Below are 21,188 nucleotides of genomic sequence, written 5' to 3'. Positions count from 1 at the left end.
CGATTGGGGACTTTTTTGAATGGACCATTCATTCATTCATTCAATGGTGGTGACCTGTCAACAAAAAAGTGTCAGCGTCAGAAACAAGAAAAGCGAATAGATTTCCAGACAATCAAGACTACGTTGGCAAAATTTATTTATAATGGCAGACAAAAGGAAAACTAAAAAACGTAAAGAGGTAAAGTACATTTACTGTTTTGTAATATAACTCGCTTTGGAAAAGCTAATTTAACTTTGTCGTTGTTGTTTTTATCTGAGTATGCACTGCAGATGCGGCGTGTGGATTTTCCCCATCTGCAAAAGATTTTCTCTTGTTTTTCCGGATCTCCGATATCCGTGATGTGTGAAATTTGACGAAACCGTGATAAAATTGGTAGTTTACGTCAAATTTTTGCCAGTTCGCGTGGTATTTACTGAATGACGCATCCATTTCGATTTAATGTTTTGTTCATTGCCTGGCTGAAAACCAACGGGTTTTATGCGTAGTTCTTCGAGATTAGCGTCATTGTATGAGCGCAGTGTCAGCTATTTTTGGGAATCCTTTGTTTACCGCGACTATTCACCAAATAACCAGATATTACCAACAAGTCATGTCAAAGAGCTAAAATTATTCCAAGTTGACAGTTCTAAAAAAAGTTCCAATTATTTTTTATAATTTATTATATCTTAGACTATCATGCCTTTTAATAAATTAACTAAAATCCCTTAATTTAATTTAATATCCCCATTCTCTGTCTTTAAACTATTTAAGAGAAGTGAGGTTGACCGTCCGAATTTTAAATATCCATGAAACTTGCATGCATTTGCTTAATCATTTTCTTTTTTTTACAGCGAAAAAAGGTTTGATTCAATTTTATTTTTCACACTTGCACAATTGATTACACAAGTTTGAAAATTATTTAGATAAATTAAACTACCTTGTCTTCAAATTATAATTTCAGTTTTAATAATTTCACAGTTTGGTACTTAATTTATTACATGTTTATTTAGTTGCACAACACATTTGCACAGATGTGAAATATTATTTTCCTTCTTAGTTACAAACCTGTTTGGGTGTCATAAATAGTAGCTGACTAACAATTATTTTATTTTTATAACTATATATATACTACTCTGAGTTGCCTATTTCACACAGTTAATTTACAGTGCAACGTCACTCGCACTTGAGAGTTACATTTAGCAGTAATTTGTGTCTACTTACGATGTTGACAAGAGTTAATTGCTACATGGCAGCGGAACAAGATAGAAGCATCTGTTTTCTTTTATACGAAATACACTGATTTATACAGTCAAGATTTGTTTTAAAACAGGCTTAATACTAAATAAATATGTACATAATATAATCAAGTCAACATAAGCCATTTAGATCTTTCTATTTGTGAAAGATGTACTGAGCTATAAAGTGAACAAATATGCTCCGCTTTAAGAAATATAATCAATTGTAAAGCAACATATTAGATATAATTAGAGAAGATAAAGAATACAGATAAACTTCTTATCGGTTAGCTAACAGCTTGTAGATATTATTTGGTCATAAATTATCAAGGTCACTATCAAATTAAGATACTTGTTTGTAAAGTCCATGTTATAGACTTTAACCTACTATTAATGGCGACTTTGAAAGGTTTTTTTCTTATTCTGTTACTAATTTTATCCCAAACAAATTAGGCAAAAAAGTAGATAATGTTTTGGTTTTTTAATTTGTTTTAAAATGAAACTAAACCTTTTGAGAATACACATACAGGTTACAAATCAATAGGTTAGTTGGTTTCTGTGCAGAGAATTTCTTTATGAAACTTGCAAAACCTAGCCCTACGAATGACTGAACTATGTTATGAAGGATTTTTAGTATGTCGTTAAACAAAAATTTCAAGAAAAAGCCCAGTAAATTAGGCCAGTAGGCACTTAGTTAATACCCTTATCCCCTATGAAACATATCTCGTATCCTTATCACAGCAATAATAAATTAAGGATAGAAACAGAACAATGAAATGTTATATAAACTTTTATAATGTTTTATACAACATAGCTGCCCGTGTTCTAAATACGCGCCTAGCCTTATCACTGTTATAGAAATTAGTTCCGCGACTAAGAGCGAAAGATTAGTATGGAACTTTTCATATTCAACTAGTGCTGGAACATTTTCATTTTTCAAATAGGCTATTTAACAACACCCTTTTTTGCGCTGAAGCTTTCCAAAAATAGTTTTTTTTTTTTATGATCACGATGATAACTTCCTGCTTCCCTCACAGAGTCAGACAAACGGTGCAGAATAGTTTTCCTCTCATTTCGATCTAGAGCAACAAGTTCGATGTCCAATTAGACACTTAAAAAGACTGTTTATGATGAGTATGGCATTGTACTACCTACTTAGTATAAACATCAACAAAGTTCTGTAACTGTTTTAACTTTTATCCAACACTAAATCAGGGCAATACAAACTCGTATTGTTTGTTTCGATAAAATTGTTTACACGGTTGCAAACGAGAAAATCGAGCGCACTCTGAAATGCTTTCTGCGCTCTTCAGTTTATCAAGCTCGAATGATTATGATCGTAAATCATTACTACTGTTGATGTTTCTAAACTAGCATAAACTACTTCAAAACTATACTCTAACAACTCCGCAGACAGATCACTAGTTACTACTGAAAATAATTGAGTATCAAAGTTGTACAAAGATGTAACTTCGATTATTCTAGGCTTATTCATCTGCGGCATGGCTCGAAAGAGTTACCTCATGCCTGGTACACAATGGGCTCCAAAAGAAACATACCAGGGTCACCTGATGTTTAGCCACCGAACAAAAGGCATTCAGGCTTTAAAGTTTAAACCACTTGCTAGTTTGTACTGGTCTCCTAACCAGGCCTAGCGTGTACTGCACAGAGGTCCTCAGATCGACACATCCAACTCCTGTCTGCAACTAGGGATTATTTGGAAAATAAGGTCTCCCATTAAACAATACAGTGAAAGTACTCACGCACTATTCAAATACATATTTCTATTGTGGTCTCTCATTATTTTTGTCCTCCCATCCACAATGAACAATCGTAGTGTCTGAGTAATCCTTAGGTGTACGCCTCCACAAGTAATGGGATAGCTAAATGCCTAATGGGGTTTCATATCTATGCAAATGCTCCATTATGGCATAATGCAATTGAAAGAACAGCAATTGTTAAAGTTGAAATTACTTTACAATAAGCCAAGCCGGTTCAATTGCGAGCGATGACAATGTCATATAATAATATCTTAGATGTCTGTTCGGCCGATTGGTTTTGCTCCATTTCAAACTGCTATGTCCGTCTAGTTTCTTGGAACCGGGTAACTAGTTTGACTGCCACTTTTTGCCTATTTGATATCGATACTTATAGGAAAGTTGTGTATATTTTTTACGCATCCAGGTGGTCGATTGCATGTATCATTATCTCCTCTTTTTGCTTCATACTTGGCCGGTGCAAATTGTTTTACCATGTTTTCATCACAGATCAGAAGATTTTGTTTTTCTTTTTTTTTTTTTCTTTTAATCTTGTTACGTACGTTCCACCGAGAAAGGATCCATACTATTGGATAGGAAATTAAAAAATGAAAACCTTCCATACATTAAAAAATCCTCTTTTCGCCTAAGATATACACTGACCTACCTAAAAATCTAGATCATTCTATATATTCCCAATGTATTATTTTATTTTTACGATCGTCTAGCTATGTTTCCCTTTAATTTGTTCCATAGACGAGTGGCCCACTTTCACCGGCTCGGTATAGCCTTATAACTGTCACTATGGTTCATGTTTTACGCTGTACGGTAGTGTCGTAGCTATGAGAGAATTTGTAAGTTAATTCTGTTATTTAAACATTTATTTATTTCGTTATATGTGCTAAAATATATTTAAGGAGGTGCTTGTGTCAGGAATTTGGGTCCTAACGGTTGTTTTTTTTTTAGAAATGTGTTGTGAACATTGACATATAGTACATATATATCGATGGTTGTGAAGTGATTTAGTTTTTAACAGTGAATATAGTTTTGTAAATCGGGAACTGTTTTTAATTGTGATCCACGTTCAAGTGTCGTTTCCATTTAATCTAGTGTTAAAATGTGCGGTCAATAAAATTGCATCAGAATTTGAGTGTGGTTAGCGAAAATCTATTCAGACGTTTAGAAGTCAAGCTAGTGTACTTACTGAACGTTCTATGTTACAACTAATATCTTCCAAGTGCAATTCATCAATATATTAAGCTACCAAGCCTCCAAAACATCGAGAAAATTCCTTAAATTCCGTAAACGGAAATCTAGGTCATATGCCCAAAAATCCGCTAGGTACCGGCTCACGTTCATTCATTCACTATCTTCAAAGTAGGTTACACTCCCAAAAGTGCTTGTACTATACAAAATAGGCCTTTATTGACTATCCTCCTTGGTAATGATGAACCGTAGTGTATTCTAGTTAGTCTACCAGTTCATTAACAAGGCCAAAGTCACGGCCACGTACATACATTACGACCAGTGACGTAGATAGTAATATTTTTCGCTCCAATCGCTTGTCTGGTCGGACTTTTACACCTGCAGGAAGTATTGAGTTTATTTCAGATTATTTGTATTTTATTTATTTGAGTCTCTATTCTATTTTTTTTAACCTGACGCAGTTTTTGGTCTATAATTTATTCTTGATCGACCGTTGGGTCAAAACCCATTGCGATTTGCGTCATTATTACACTGACAAAAAGTTGACGTTTATTTATGTAAAATACGTTAATTTATAACAATTTATGCGTCGTATTTTCCCTAAAGTGTCGATGACTTTGTCTCAAAGTTAATATACTTAACTAGCGAACTATTTTTCTCTGACTCTGAGATCTTTTAGGGAGCACAAGTCCCCAAGTTTCATTGAATATGCTATCTTGTTCTGCAAGGTGCACTTTCACAATAATATATTCCATCTAGGCATTTTCCATTTGTCTAGCTTTGTGCTCAAATCTAGCTACATGGCAAATCGTTTGTTATGATTTATTTAATGCACATGCACGACTGACGTATTAGGCTATAAGGTCATAACCATTAAGATCATGAATCGTGACGAATCTATCTCGCACATTGTAATAAAGAAAGACATTTTCTTGTACTGGGATATTTTATCTGGCTTTAAACGTGGAAGCAGACCCTTTAATGAAAGCTCTCTGATAGATTTAGGCATGCCACGAACTCATTTTAAAGAAATTTTGCGTTTGATTAATATAGAGAAGGGACTTTAATTCCAAATTAAACCTATACCGTTGAAAAGAAATGACTTAAACTCTTTGTAAATAGAAGTCGGTAAAAAATGGAACAGCCATATAATTGCGCACGCGTAGAGCGGTACAAATTACAGTTAACTATGGACGCGATAGAAGTCGAAAGGGAAAGTCTTGCCTTTAAGGTTAGCTTGGGATAGGTCTCGATTACCGTTTCTTAGAATTGGATCGTACACGAGTTAATGGCTTAATAACGTAATATTACGTATGAGTGAAAAGACCACAGTTTGGAGAAAGACTCATTCCCGTTGTCTATGGAAATAATTGGTTTGGTTTTCGGAGGATAGCATATATATGCGCACGCGCCTTACAGAATTAACATAAAATTCTTGTTTATAGGACCCAAATAGGATTCAAATTGAATATAAACCTCGAAAGACCAAAATATGCTTATATTTTGTAACTTATTCTTTCAGATATTCAAGTCATTGTATCTTTCTTTACTTACCTCGTATACTTCCGACGGTTTTAGATTTGTATCAATTTATATATTTTTTACAGTATTTCCCGTTATTATGTAATCGTTAGTAATCCTGATTACCAAATCTATGTAACAACTGGCCTCGTAAACTCTTTTAATGAACCGCATTTATTACAATGACGTCACACTCAATCGTTACAGCACAATACCTTTATTGTTTGCTGTTGAATAAACAATAATAGTTCTACACCAATTTCTGTAGCTTTCAGTGTCCAAATTACTTTTCCGATTTCGCTTTTTGTATTTTAATAGATTATAAATGTAGGGGTTAGTATCTTCTGAATCGATCAAAGTAGTTTCTCTCTATTGAAAAACTATACTATATTCTTTAGTAGATTTGGCGCTGTTTTCTATCTCTACAGAAAAAGTTCTGAGTAGACTTTGCCAAAAAGGTGGTCTACCACACTACAGATTAGAAAAAAATAACCTTAACATAATAAGCTCTATCTTATAAGACCTCTTTTTTGACATAACTGGTATACCACTTTCTTGGCCAACCACTTCTGATGACAAAACTGACTCTAGTAGCCTTAAACGGGTGTCTCATGTCTCCGAGAAGAAACCGGTCTTTTAAACCAAGTCTTTCGATATTTCCAGGAGTTTGGAGATGTGCCCGAGTCGGAGAAGGCCACCAGCGAGGAGTACGCAGTGGCCAAGTGGCTAAAGGCTAACGTGCCCACAAAGAAGACCAAGTTCTTAAACCACCATGTGGAATATTTTACTGGTAAGTTCTTGTTACCTATAAGAACTTTTTCTTGTAAGTTTACCGCAGTTTGCACTAAAATAAACGAGTATTTGCGGATTGTCAAGAAACTTATTACATGATACTCGTATATGTGGACGATTTGGCCATTTATCACCACAGGAAAAACTGGAAATACTATAACTAAAACACGAATTTTAATATCCTAGGGCTTTTTTCGTGACATTAACAAAATTTCTGTCCTAGTCGATTTTACCAAGACAACATGTCATAATTTTCAACATTTATATTTCTCTCACCAGTCCCATTTCTCTAAATCGATCTTTATTCCCAAAACAGGCCTACTAAAAATAATTCTATATTTAAAATGGAAATATTTTTAAAACTCCGAACACATCGGTGGCTTACTGCCAAGCTACGTTGGTGCATTTCCTTTATGTTCACAGTATGTTCTCTGTTTGAATTTCCGGCGTAATAAAACATACCTTTTTAAATATTTAAAGAATTCCAAAGAGTTTCTATTTTTATTTCGTGGTTTATGGCTTTATTTGTTCGGGAGATCTTGCATTGCGTCGTAGGTCATGCCTACGTAGGATTAGATAGCTTTTAGAGCAGTTTCGTGGATTTTAACGTGATTTCTTGTGTAAGTGATTGGGATACTCTAATATTTATTTAACTAAAAAAATGAAAAATCGTTGTTTATTATATTATTTTAACTGTGGGTCTTAATCACAATTGCTCTTAACGCTGTTCTAGTAAACCAACATAGGTATTTTCAAATCATCAATCATAAACAAGGCATCTAAACAATACTTTCATTCACACTCATCAAGCCATTTCTTATACGCGGAAAATATTTTATTTTTACTTCCAAGCAAAAGTTATTTACGTACATTTTCGTGATCAAGCACTTGATATTATAACCTTCGGGTCATTTTAGTCCACGCGACCACTCGACCCTGACTGCTTAAAGGGCAACATCGATTGCCATGGAAAGATCACCTATTTACTTTTTTTACGGTGTAGATGAGTTTTTAATGGGGTTTAAAGTGCATAGAAAAGATGCATGTTTTACTGCCTTTTTGATTTTCAATACCCAATCACCGGGAAAACTGATACCGCTTTTTAATCCGGTTGTCAGACTTTCTGGCTTCAGACTACCCCTAATGACTACCTACTAAAGATGTTCGAAGTGACAGCTGGACCCACCAATTGGACATGCCTTCCAAAACAGCCTCGACAATATGGTCACCCATTTACAGGTCGACCGTGCCAAGCGTTGCCTAACCTCATGATCGATCAACCCATGCGGTTTACTCACTGAGCCCCGAGCTAATCTTCCCAATCTTTTATATAAATAAAAATATAAATAAACGGATCATATTTAATTTGCAGGCACAAAAGCAGTGGATGCACTGTTGACGTCAAAATGGGCGACCGGCAAGAACCCGGTGTTCACGACCAGGCATGAAGTGACGGACTACCTACATCAAATGCTATTACACAAACTGTTTCACAGAGCTAAAAAGGTAACACTATTGTTCTAATTATATTAATTTTAAAAAATGCACGTGTGCCATCGTATAATATACGAGTTAGAACTACGCATTATACCTTTCAAATTCGCATTTTTGCGCCTATTGTGACGTCATACAGGTTGATAGTCTCTAAAAGACGTTGATGACAGGTCCTACCGTCTATAATTAAGCATTTTAAGTAACGCTATTGCTTATGAACAAAAATAAATAAGACGTTTTAAAAAATAAATAAGTAAAACTTTGTTCAAAAACTTTAGATACCACGTAGGGAAAAGCATGAGCAGAACACCCACAGCCTTCTCTATATGTATAAGAAGAGGTATGTAAAATGTCTTACAGTTTTATAAAAAAAATGCTAGTGATGAATAACGACAGCAAACCGGATACATACTTTCATTCCAAAAGAAAAAATAAGTAAACGATATACCCAAAAAACCCCAAACTCCCAAAATTGCTACTTCAACTATGTAATGAATAAACTTTAGCATGACCTTGGCAACCCGTTCTGATAACGTTGAGATAATGATGAAAAACATGTGTATGTACATGTGTTCAATGCATCAAATTTGGTAGTACTACTTACTACTTACTGATTATATTGCCACGTAACTGCCTCGTTGGTCTAGCTGTCGCAAGTGCGGCTGCTGAGCACGAGGTCTCGGGTTCGATTCCCGAGTCGGGCCGAAATCGCTTTGTGGGTTTTAGAAGACTTTCACAAAGCAGCCCGGAGCCTGGAAGTTGGTGATTGATACACCCGTGCATCGGAGAGCACGTAAATGTCGGTCCTGCGCCTGATCTCTCTCCGGTCGTGTCGGATTACCGTCCCATCGGGCTATGAGAGTTAAGGAATAGTGAGTGCACCTGTGTCTGCGCAAATGCTCGTGCACTATAATATGTCCTGCGTAGTTGGCTAATCTCCTTACGTGAGAACAGCCGTCGTAGCCGATAATCGGCTAGGAGGACATCATATTGCCACGTGTTCGATTGGTTATCTATGTTAAGGCGGCCAACTTTCCGAAAACTGAATGCGGGACTTAACCTTTCGTGAAAAGGGGGGGGGTGCATTGAAAAATGATCGGACGGAACTGATAAAATAAAAACCGTAAGCAAAAAGCTATAATTTAACCTATCAATATCGTGTCACAGCGTGCACTATTGTCTTATTTTCAAAATCATTAGGCCTCACGAGTTCAGTAGAAATAAAGAGAACTAGATTATATTATAAGTAATCTGTGTTCCTGCACTGTTGAGCGTGCGCGCAGGTGGGTGTTGTGTAGAAGTGTGGTAGAAAAATAGGGATGCGGGACATGCGGGCCGCATACAACGTTTTGCGGGACTATTTTACTAATAATTTCAAAACGGGATTTCGTCAAGCATTGCGGGACGGTCCCACAGAATGCGGGACGGTTGGCCGCCTTAATCTATGTAGGGTTGAGGACGTTTTTTATCGTTCAATTTATTTCGTAATTTTGTTAAACTAGTTTCAGTTCGTGGTTTTACTTGTCCCGAAGGATTTTCTTCGAGCATGCCAATCAAAAGTAGTCGACACTCTCCTCGATAAATGGGCTATCTAACAATGAGAGATATTTTTTCTGAGATAAACAAAATTATCATCATCATCATCATCTCAGCCATAGGACGTCCACTGCTGAACATAGGCCTCCCCCTTAGATCTCCACAGATACCTGTTGGAGGCGACCTGCATCCAGCGTCTTCCGGCGACCTTATATTTAACAAAACAAACAAAATTATATTAACATAAAATTTGTGTGTATAGGAATGTGGCTTTCAACAGCCTAAAGGTTTTTATCTTCCCATGTATTCAGTTGGTAAAGTCTCAATGAAATACATTTTACCTGTTAACATTATCAATGTTGAAATTTCGGCCACAATTAGTTGAATGAAATATGTTTTCCTTATTCGATAAAAATCGAATACTATATAAGTACAATTTGCCTGTTGCCACGCATAGCAAAAACGGATTTTCTTGCCAGTTATTGTGAAATTATTTGTGAAATCCGTTTATTTATTACATGAAAAAATAGTTTATTGATTGTATAATTAATTGATTTCAGGTTCCTGTGACCGAACAAGAGTTGAAAGGGAAATCTAAGAAAAAGGAGTTAGAGAAATCAAGTAAAAGTGGCGACGAAAAAGATGGAGAGAAGAGTCAGGCCAGCGCCTGTGAGGGAAAGGTAAGATTTCATTAAATTGAGACCGAAAAATTTCTCCAAACCTGTCTAGAAGTTTCTTAGAAAAAAATACGTTAAATTCTTGTATAGACATGTGTTTTAAAACTAGAGTGCAAAGAGTAGTGTACGTACAAAAAATATATTATATAAACTTATTTGCTTTTCGTTCAGTTTTATAGGCCGATCGACGTATTTAAAGTTGAAAGACATCAGTTATAAAATGAGACGTTATTGTGGGTTTCTGTAGTATTATGACTCGTCATTTTTATGATAGTAGTATCTTGACACGTTATTTTACTGTCAGAAGTATCCTGACCCATTGTTTTGGGATAAATGTCACAAAGTTTCTTAAAACACGTGTCTCATGCGTAATTCCAAAACGTATAATCATCAGCAAGAATATTGAGCCCTGACCTTCACCTGCGCAGAAGTGATTTATTGGTTTATTGCCTTAAGTGTACAGTGCGCAAAGCAATCCCCACTCTTCCGCCGAGAGCTCATTATCCGTGCCGATAACTATAGCTAATCCTAAAATATTCCTTTTTCCAGGACACAAAAGACACAAAAGAAAAAGAGAAGAAGAAACGTAAGATTCGCCTCGAAATGCACATGGAGCAAGTATTCCTGGACACGCTGGACGCGTACGTGTGGATCTACGACCCCAAGCCGTGGTACTACTGGCTCTGCGGCGTCCTCGTCGTGGTCGGCACCATCACCGTCTGCATGTTCCCGCTGTGGCCCGCTACTGTCAGGTGACTCTTATATCCTGACTCTTATACACTGACTGCCTCGTCTGTCTAGTGGGCACAAGCGCGACTGCTATGACTGAGAAATAGCTTAGTGGGTTTAATAAACTTTCACAAAGCAGCCCATAGTCTGGAAGCTGGTGATTGATACACCCGTGCATCGGAGAGCACGTTAATGTCCCCTGATCTCTCTCCGGTCGTTTTGGATTGCCGCCCCATCGCGCTATGAGAGTGAAGGAATAGTCAGTGCACTTGTGTCTGCACATTTGCTTGTGCACTATAATGTCTTGCGCAGTTGGCTGATCTCCTTACATGAGAACAGCCGCCGTAGCCGATAATCGGCTATGAGGGCATCAAATAAAATAACAAATAAACACAGATATGATACAATGTTCCAACACCGTGTGTAGTACCTGCTATATCTTTCGGCACCATCGTCAGATCAGTTGTGATCAATCTATTTTTTTTTTAAGTTTTTTAATGCGAAGTTGTTAAACAGGTTGTTAAAAAACGACATAATTTATGATTATTGATCAACCATCTTTCTTTCCCATTACAGAAAAGGCGTATACTACCTGAGTATCGCAGCTGCCGGCTTCCTCGTCACCATCATCGGTCTGACGGTGCTGCGGGTGGTGGTGTTCTGCCTCGTGTGGATGCTGACGCTGTCCAGGCACCATCTGTGGCTGCTGCCCAACCTGACCGAGGATGTCGGCTTCTTCGCATCCTTCTGGCCGCTTTATAAAGTGAGTTTTTTAGTGTATAAGTGTATTATGATCTAGATGTATTGTTGAGCAGCCGGAAGAACCTTGAAAAGTGTCCTTCAAAACGTGAAGAACGAGCTCCAAATGAAAGGGCTGCATCTTTTCCTCCGCATACAACGACCGAATGAATGATTGAACGAATGAATTGTTTAATTGAATGAATGGACTGTGATTGGTTGGTCTATATTTCAAGGGCCTAATTTCGCGAATTGGATCCTAGTCCCGGATCCCGATTAAATGCACAAAGTGTACCTAAACTTTGCCGAGCCTTTTGAAACGAATAAGTATCCTTTTTGTATTCGTATTTTCCCGTGGTTTTCCATTATCTTGAATAAAGTCGATATTCGCTTCTCAATGTCTAATCCACACTATACTTACTACTAAATCTGTTACTAAACCTTAACGAAAAATTTAAATAACCACAGTATTCCCACATTACAGTACGAATACCGCCCCGGTACCGACTCAGAGAAGTCTTCTAAGAACAAGAAGAAACGTAAGAAAGACAAGCAATCGGACGACGAAGGCGAGAAGACGCCGCTGCTTGAGGAGAAGTCGGGGGGAGACGCTAGTGTGCCGGCAGAACGGACTAGTGAAGTTCCTGTTGATACTAAGTGAGTATTTAAACACATATGATTTTTGTTCTTGATATTCCGAGCCTTTTCCCAACTATATTGGGGTCGGCTTCCAGTCTATCTATATGATTTATGTTCTTCTTTCTCATAAAAACTTGATGATCACGCGAAGAGATTGATTTTGATGAAACTTAGCAGTAATATAACTCATTTATCTGAATAAAAGCTTTTAATCTGGGTGCGGGAGGTACATAGTTCCCTCGGGACATGGGTGAATCCGCTGGATAAGCGCTAGCCAAAACACAATTAACAAAACATTGCCTACTCCAGGACTACGCCGAATAAAAAAGTAGTTTAGAAAATTCAATTAAACAATTAAACCAACCCATTTTTCGCAGATCCGAACAAGAACCATCAACGCCCCCCGCCGACAAGCAATCGGAATCCGAATCCGAGAACAGTCAGCGCTCGTCCACCGACCGCGACTTCGAGATCGTCGAACCGGCCGACCTTGAACAAGCTGACCTTGAACCAGCTGACCTTGAACCCGATAAAGACGAGCGCGCGTAAGAGTGGGAGATGTACGAGGTGGGTATGGTATGTTTGTATGGGGTAACAGGACGAAAAAGGGGAGAAAATTCAAGGTCACTTTTATTTTTATGGGATTTTGTAGTTGTCTATAGATACAGGGGGTTTTGCTTTGTGCCAGGATGCCAATTCTTGTTTTGGACTCGATATTTGTGATGCATTTATTAATTTATTAATGTTAATAAATCTTGTATTGTTTTAGTGTTTTTCACGCTAAATTTGCGTCTCTTTTTATTATTTTAATACTCGAATCTGTCTTTTTCTTTCTTTTGTATTTTATTTGAAATAATTACCTATTTAGGTATATTGAAAATGTAATCCCTGGCACCCGAATTCTATCCATTAATAAATACAGTAAGATTTGAACCTTAAACTCCTTACGCACATACCATCACGACATCCTCAGAATATGTGAGACTGTAGAAAGTTAGGTTATATTAGGGTAAATTCCGAGTATTTCCTTATATAGGTAATGTCACTTATCCAATATTATGTGTTATAAACAAGCAATTTAACGCATTTGGTTAGTGATAAATAACAAAAAAAAAACTGTATGACTGTTTCACTAAAGGGATCTGAGCTTTTATTTAGCGAGATTTTCTCGAAAATCAATGTTAAAGGTGTCCTGTGAATATGGCAACATTAAGCTAAATTTTAGCTCTAAAATCCCAATTAAAAATTACCAGAAAAATCTATGGTTTTACCAAATAATCTTAAACCAAAAGATCTGAAGTGAAACGGGCAAAATGGTACATAGATTTTACTGATTTTGTTAGCATTGCATTTTTTGGTTTAATATATTTATAAATATTAAATTATTTACCTGTAGTGTATACAGCTTTTATCAACTCTAGCTCAAAATTAATTTAGTTTTGCAAGTTAACAAAATCGGTATAATCTTGTATCGATCCTAACTCGATTATATTCATTCTCAATTCGCTCTCTCGATGTAAATGAACGAGAACGAATGAATGACGAATCGATGTGAAGATTGTGACGTAATTGATTTTAGACGAATTAAAATGACTTATACTTGTCCGGAGATTACCGAAGTTTGGCGGAAACCCCCGAATTAGATAACGCCATTGTATTATTTACGCAACGGCAAAGTAAGCATTACGACTCTTCAAATAGGGTTCATTTTGCATTACGCAGTAATGACTGCTTATAACGTATTCCGCTCGGAAGCTTTCGGCAATGTTCGGCAGTCTTCGGCTGTTGTAGGAAGGGGAAACGCGCCGTATTTGTGCAATTATGTTTTAATTTTGCATACATTTTATTGATGTTTGTTATGTCCGTCGGTTTTGTAGTTCGGACCGATTACGACGGCTTGGTACACGAAAATGATTCTTGTATACAACGCATTTGATTGAGATTCGAATAAACAAATTCATGGTAATATTATTCTTGAAGATCTGATGTCATTAAAACACATTCCGATTATAATTAATAACATGTTATTAATATACCATGTCTTCCGTGTTCGCGAAAAAATATGTTTTCTTTACCTAAAAGAAATAAAACTGATATGACACCAGTATAAAGGTCAGTACACATTTTGATGGATGTTAAGTTGATTAAATACTATTAAAGTGTGTGTCTGCTTGATTTAAAAAGTATGATAATATGATATTATTTTCGTATACCAATTCGGTCTACACGGCTCTTTTAATATTTTGGTGCTGTCTACAAATTTGTGAATAATAATAATATTTATTTCGCGTAAGCGTTGTACGCGGTATTTTTTATTTATGTGTATTTTTTCCCACAAATACAATGTGTTTTTGTAAATACGCTGGCACTCGTAAAATGATCTAATGATTTTATTGACTGGGTGTATCATGTTAATCAACGGTATTTCAATAAATGATACTCTTTTTATTTTGGTTTTACTTATTTATTTACACAAAAATCTTATAGTTTAAGTACATATTTATTTGCACAAAATAGTGTAACAGGTACATTAGACATGCCGGGGCTGCGGGTTGTTCGAAAGAGTTACCGCGGCTCTGGTACATAAAAGGCCTACGACGGAACACGACGGTTTTAGTCAGTAAGAGTCTGACACTACCTCACCGCTGCTAACCCACAGCGGGAGGGGTCATTTGATTATTTTTGACGTCGTTCAAAAAAAAGGTAAATTAGACAAGTAATACACAGTTTAGTTCTTGTATATAAAAAAACTAGTTTATAAAATCAAATAACATTTTCTTAAAGTATTAAAGGTAGAGAAGGTATGTTTATAAGTTGCCCCGTTTATCCTGTTCCAATTCAATAGATTCGAAGAGAGTTTTGAAGTTTCCAGCGCCGAAACCCTAGAGAGAGAAAAGACAATAAATAATTATATAAACAGTAAAATCATGATAAAACGGTTAATCGAGACATTTCTGTTAATCTGTTGGAAGTTGGCTTCTCTTTAGTGAAGTTACCGGTTTTTGCTTAGATACAACTCGCAAATAATACAATTAAAGAGATCAAAATGACCTTGGTCACTGATTATATCAAAGCGTTACCTAATAGGTAACAAAATTATGTTGTTTGTTGTTATTTTTAATTCAATTCCTCAGAAAATCATGTATGGATCTTATTTCTGAACTTATTTTAATACTTCAGCTATTACCAACTATTTCTTACATAAAAAGAAGCACTTACATTATGATTTCTTCTTTGAATAACTTCCAGGAACAAAGTAGGCCTATCCTGAGTATTTTTGGTAAAGATCTGTAGCAGGTACCCATCGTCATCATAGTCTATGAGTATGTTGAGACGTTCTAGCGTGTCTATGCTCTCGGCCACTCGAACTTTGCTGTGTTGTAACCGCTCGCGAATCAGTGTGTAGTACTTTGAAGGTATAGACAGGAATTCTACGCCGCGAGTTCGGAGATTCTCGATCTGTGGAAATTAATTTATTTTACGACATTCTTTGTTGAATTTCATGTGTTTTCGGAGTTCTATGGTAACGTACACGTAGCTCTATCCTCCGAGCCTTTTTCCCAACTATGTCGGAGTCGGCTTCCAGTCTAACCGGCTGTAGCTAAATATTCGTGTTTTACAAGGAGCGACTGCCCTATCTGACCTCATCAACCCAGTTACCCGGGCAACCCAATACCTCACGTACACGATGTCCTATAGTAAGACTGACGGTCAAAGGCTAGAACCTTTGATCGTCAGTCTTACTAAAACTTACTTCAAGAATTTACTCCCAGAGTTGTGAACAGGGCGGAGAGAAGAAGAAGAGTTACTTGAAGTAGTCCGAGCTACTCTACCATGTCAAAATAATTATCGTTTTAAGCTTATGCCACCCAGAATGGGGTCTTGTTATAATTAGTTCTCGTCCCAAATCGACAGCACAAGAAATATTTTCAGGCAATCAGGCTCATTAAATACTCACAGCAGTAATAATATCCTCAGTATTAAGCGCAATGTGCTGCACTCCAGCTCCTCCATGGTACTCCACGTACTCCTGAATCTGACTCTTCCTCTTGCCGGCTGCGGGCTCGTTGATCGGCATCTTGATTGTCTCCTCCCAGTTGGCCATCACGATAGACCGGAGCGCTGAATATTCAGTGCAAACCTGTTTGTCGTCTACTGACCAGAATCTGAGGAAAAAAAGAAAATGTTGGTTATAATATTTTATGTACTGCGGAAAACTATCGGTTATGTTTCTTTTATTTTTAGGCTTTCCGATATAATTGGTGATCGATTTTTAAGAGGAGAAAATGACGAATCTGTACTGCAAAAAGTCAGACGTGGGCGGGCAGCTTAAGGCCCCTGGTTTACAGAAAATATAAACGTCTGTTTTTCTTAAAACAACGGTTAACTTTAAAACTTGAACATGCAAGAAAATTCATAGTAAAAAGATGTTTTAAGAATAACTGACGTTTCTGTTGAATGCTGAACTTAAGATTTAATTGGTGACAGTTAATCAGGAAGCTGACCTGAGCATGAAAAATGGTAGGCGGGGTAGAATGACGTTCGAATTATGAGTATGTACAGTCAACTTCAGGTCAGTGGTAACAGTTTTATAGGAAAATCGTACTTATTACTATTGAGTTAAGGTGCAAGACAGTTACCACTGATGTGCAGTCTACCGTACAAGAATTCCTTCTAGATTTCTCAGAAAGACAGATTAACTCATTAGCCTACTTAAGTCACGATAAGCCTCAATTTCTATTTTATTGTAATTATGTAATAACACTTCAAATTAATTAAAATGACTCTAATCATCATTATTCGGTGTGCAAACTAGGTACAATTAATTACTGAAGGGAATTACTCTTCTGTCAGCTCGCCGAAGCGTGCAAAACAAAAAAACAACAGGATAACAATAAAATAATTTTCATTCTGAATTAACTATTTAATGATTGATACTACTACTCATTACGCTTTGTACGTCATTGAGGTACATACATATATAGGTATCTCTCCTCTGACCATTTGAATCACTGACTTATGGCAACATTGATATCTGATTACCACACTTTTTTGATGGCAAGCCTGTATCAGGCTAAGCCTTTCAGGACAACTTGATAGATTTTCAAAGAGAAAAAAATTGTATTTTTAAATTCACAATGAGAAATCTACAGAACTCATTACAAAGGTTTCATCAATGAGCCTCCAGAGTAGGCCTACATAACCCTAAAGGCTGTATATTATCATACCTGTGGAACTGCAGACAGCGTTCGTACCAGGAGGCAACTTGCTCCATCTCGCCGTCAGGTTGGTTCCCCACCACGTGGTCTATGAATTTGATCTCCACTTTTGGCCTGGATTAAAAAACAATAGGTACTTAACATTACAATTTTATAATCTGAAAAGAAAGTACGCTTTGATAGGAGTTTTATATGTTGTAAACAACAAAATAATTTGGTGCTATAAACAAAGGAATTTAATTTGTAAGATAGCTGTCTAATTTGCATCATCCTTTCAGCCAAAGACGTCAACTGGACCAAAGCGGGCCAAGGCCTCCCCAAAAGTTCGTCACTGTTCGCTGTTTTTAGTGGTTTTCAAATCCTCCCAATGAAAACCACTCAAATACCACGGCCCTTAAATAACCGTATGTGGGTTAAATATATAGTTTGGGATACTTACAGGAGTTTGTTAATAGGATCACTTTGTAACAGCTGATATCCAGGTAGGAACGCCCCGCGGTACTGTGATCTATCCACTAAAGTATGGGTGTTGTCTCCGTACTGCAAAGAAAAAACGAAAATAGTTTATCAACTTCGAAATTCCTGTTTCTCATGCTTTTCGTCTCGGTTACCTACAATGGGACCTCTAGACTCCTCATATAGGTAAGTAGGTATAACACGAGAAAATTAAGCTCCAATCTGCTAAGTCATTTCATCGTGAAAGCGTAACCACGAGACTCACAAAATTAGGATGTTGTAGAAGAGTAATAGGTAAGTTTGCAAGAACCTTCCATCGTTAAATATTGCCTTATTTTTATTTTTAGTTTAACCGTAGTAACTATTATAGTAATCTGTGGTTTAACTTCCAATTCTCAATAATAACAGTACTTGAAGTTTCCTTACCGTCTTCAAAGTAGCCATCCTGACAATTCCATACTCGTCTTCCTCCTGCCACAATTCCCTCACGACCACCGCTCCCTGTTTCCTCGCATACTCCAGGATAAAGTCCAGGTTTTCCACTTGGAAGGCCACGTCCTTTACGAAGTCCCCGTGGTAGGCTACTTCGTTCGCGAAGTCGGTTTCTTCAGGCTCGTACTGAGCTTGGAGGACGAAGACTATCTGTGGAGAATAAAATGTGATGATCTACACTCTACACAGGTAGGTATATAAGTATATACCTATAAAATTTTACTTAATTCTATTTTTGTACAGAGTTTGAAGAAAAACAAGATTTTGATAGGATAGGACCAGCCTGCGAGATATTTCATTAGATAACACACCTGATCATTCATTGTTTAAATACTTAAGTTTAATTTACATCAGTAGGTACTTGTTTTACTTGATTGTTTGAAATACTTGTTGTAGGTACTTGTAGAATTTGTAATTCAATTGCATTTATAATTAGTTAGGTAGATAAATTCATAATTTATTACCACGTCTGTATAAAATAAGCATGAATATGAAAATATTAGATACTGGTTACCTTTAACAAAGTTATAGTTAAACTGCGTTACCTATTTATATTTTTACTAATAGGTACATAATGTCTTTGAGATGACGACGGCAGATAGAAAAGTATGGAAGGAGAAAACGTGACGCACCGACACCAAATAAAATTGGGATAAAAGCAGTAGACGATGACACAACACAACTCTTTTCTATTAACTCTTACTCTACTTATAAAATACTGGTTTACCTTATTCATTCGGACTGCATACGAAACGGTTTTCCTAGAACCAGTCTCGAGTCCTTTGTACGCCAGAGGTTCGAAGCCGAATCTTGTCACATAATAGCTTGCTGCCTACAATAATAAAAAAAAAAACAATTATTGAATTGCGAGCCTTTTGGAAAGTCGTTTAAAAAATACACAAAAAGAAATGTATGATACCTAAGTAACTAAACTTTGATAATGAATATGTATCATCAGGTCACCATCAAAGCAGGAAGGTGCATGCTATCCCTAAATTATTTTGTGATATGGTATATCTTAGTAATAACGTATTTTTTTGCGAATCAATAAGTAACTTCCATCAGTGCGTTTTCTAAAAGCGACAAGTGTTTCCCCGTAACAAGAAGTGTCTATGGAATAAAATCTAAATTCCGTTTGGAAGGTTAGTTCGTTCATTTTGTACAACCATCCATTTTTTACTAAAAATTTATGTAAAGAACTTGATCAAATGCTAATTAGTGTGTTGACTTTGATATAATAATATAAAAAAGACACGTGCAATAACAAATTGGAACAATATATCTATGCATTCAGAGCAATTTAAATATTAAATTTATTATTAATCTTACCTGTTTAGCATTCGACACCCAGTATGTAAGGTGGTCGAAAGCAAGGAATTTCCCATCTTCGGGTTTCCGTCCCTTGTCTGTGTATGAGGTCTGAAAATAAATATATTTGTGAATTTATAATTTTCCTAATAATTAGATTTAACGAGCGATTTTACATGTCTCTTACGAAAATACTAATTATTCTCTGTGGCATATTAAAGGTATTCGTGAAGGATGGTCCGTAAAAGAGAGTCACGCCCAGTCCAATGTTTTAATTCTTTACATAATGGATGCATGGATATATTGAAATAATTAAAAGAAACATAAATTCATAATTTTCGGGAAATACTTAAAATTAAATAAATGTTTAACTTTTTAAGGCCTAGTGCAAACTTTATCAAATATTTAGTAGATAAAAAAATTGTATAAACAAAATGAAAATCGTATACAAACCATTGTGTTTCCTTAACCGATAAGAACAAAAAAAATTAAAAAAATAACTGTTTTACTTAAATCGTGAGTATTTCTATCAAGCACCGTTTTTAGACTAAAACGTAGAAGCACCGAACGGTGTTTATATGGAACCGAGAAAATATCATTCAGTAATGAAATGCTACAAGAAAACAAGACAGAAGTAAAGCCTCGTTTACACAGTGCGCGTTTTCTCGCACAGAGTTGGAAAAAATTATGATGATGATGTCCTCTTGGCCGATCACGGCGGCTATTCTCATATATGGAGATCAGCCAGCTGTGCAGGTTATATTATATTGCGCAGACAAAATTGCACTCTCTATTCCTTCACTCTCATAGCCCGATGGGACGGCAATCCTACACGAGCTCAGAGAGATCAGGTGCAGGACCGATATTTACGTGCTTCTCCTATGCACAGGTGAACAGCAGTCTTGCGTGGAACCACTAGGCCAACGAGGAAGTCGAATGGCTTTTGAATGTCTAAAATGTTAAGTTTTGAGTGTGGTCGCTTGTTAAGCTACTATTGTGGTTGACTGTACCTACATTCAAATCTGTTTTTTTTTAGTATTTAAACTCAAGGTAAATCCTTGATACTTGTAATACTTATTTGAAAATTATAAATTAAATTGACATGCCTGCCCATGTCTCCAGTCAATTATATTTTAAATAATTAAATAATAAAATTAAATTATAAATTTTAAAAAACCCCCGACCCAAAAAAAGCACGCAATTATTATGACAAAAGGTTAAAAACGCTAAACCCTATAAAAAAACAAAAAATAACTTTTAACACTACGTAAGTACCAACTAAAGCATGTCAGACTAAACTAAATTTTGTCGTGTCGGGGGACCGCTCTAATTTATTAGCCTAACATTAGAAGTAATTATATACTACTACATTACATATACTTCTTATAACTTTTTATATAATTTTGTTT

The 21,188-nt window shown here is 36.3% G+C and overlaps 2 protein-coding genes across 2 annotated transcripts; one reads left to right on the top strand and one right to left on the bottom strand.

Annotated features, from left to right (window-relative positions):
* Window positions 1-22: 22 nt before the first annotated feature.
* Window positions 23-14,752, top strand: LOC124637684 (translocation protein SEC62). Its single transcript, XM_047174304.1, has 8 exons — window positions 23-178; window positions 6,363-6,489; window positions 7,864-7,997; window positions 10,082-10,201; window positions 10,748-10,950; window positions 11,504-11,690; window positions 12,150-12,322; window positions 12,682-14,752. The coding sequence occupies exons 1-8, from the start codon at window positions 143-145 to the stop codon at window positions 12,851-12,853; spliced, it is 1,152 nt and encodes a 383-aa protein (XP_047030260.1). The 5' UTR covers window positions 23-142; the 3' UTR covers window positions 12,854-14,752.
* On the bottom strand, window positions 14,753-20,374 carry LOC124637685 (4-hydroxyphenylpyruvate dioxygenase-like). The gene is made up of 9 exons (XM_047174305.1): window positions 20,233-20,374; window positions 19,801-19,890; window positions 19,199-19,303; window positions 18,406-18,621; window positions 17,963-18,063; window positions 17,533-17,637; window positions 16,263-16,470; window positions 15,524-15,763; window positions 14,753-15,186 (listed from the first exon to the last, which is right to left on the bottom strand). The coding sequence occupies exons 1-9, from the start codon at window positions 20,233-20,235 to the stop codon at window positions 15,112-15,114; spliced, it is 1,143 nt and encodes a 380-aa protein (XP_047030261.1). The 5' UTR covers window positions 20,236-20,374; the 3' UTR covers window positions 14,753-15,111.
* Between the last annotated feature and the right edge of the window lie 814 nt (window positions 20,375-21,188).

The sequence above is a fragment of the Helicoverpa zea genome, chromosome 16, assembly GCF_022581195.2.
Source record: "Helicoverpa zea isolate HzStark_Cry1AcR chromosome 16, ilHelZeax1.1, whole genome shotgun sequence".
In the NCBI taxonomy this organism is placed as follows: Eukaryota; Metazoa; Arthropoda; class Insecta; order Lepidoptera; family Noctuidae; genus Helicoverpa; species Helicoverpa zea.
This window is presented reverse-complemented; position numbering and strand designations above follow the sequence as displayed.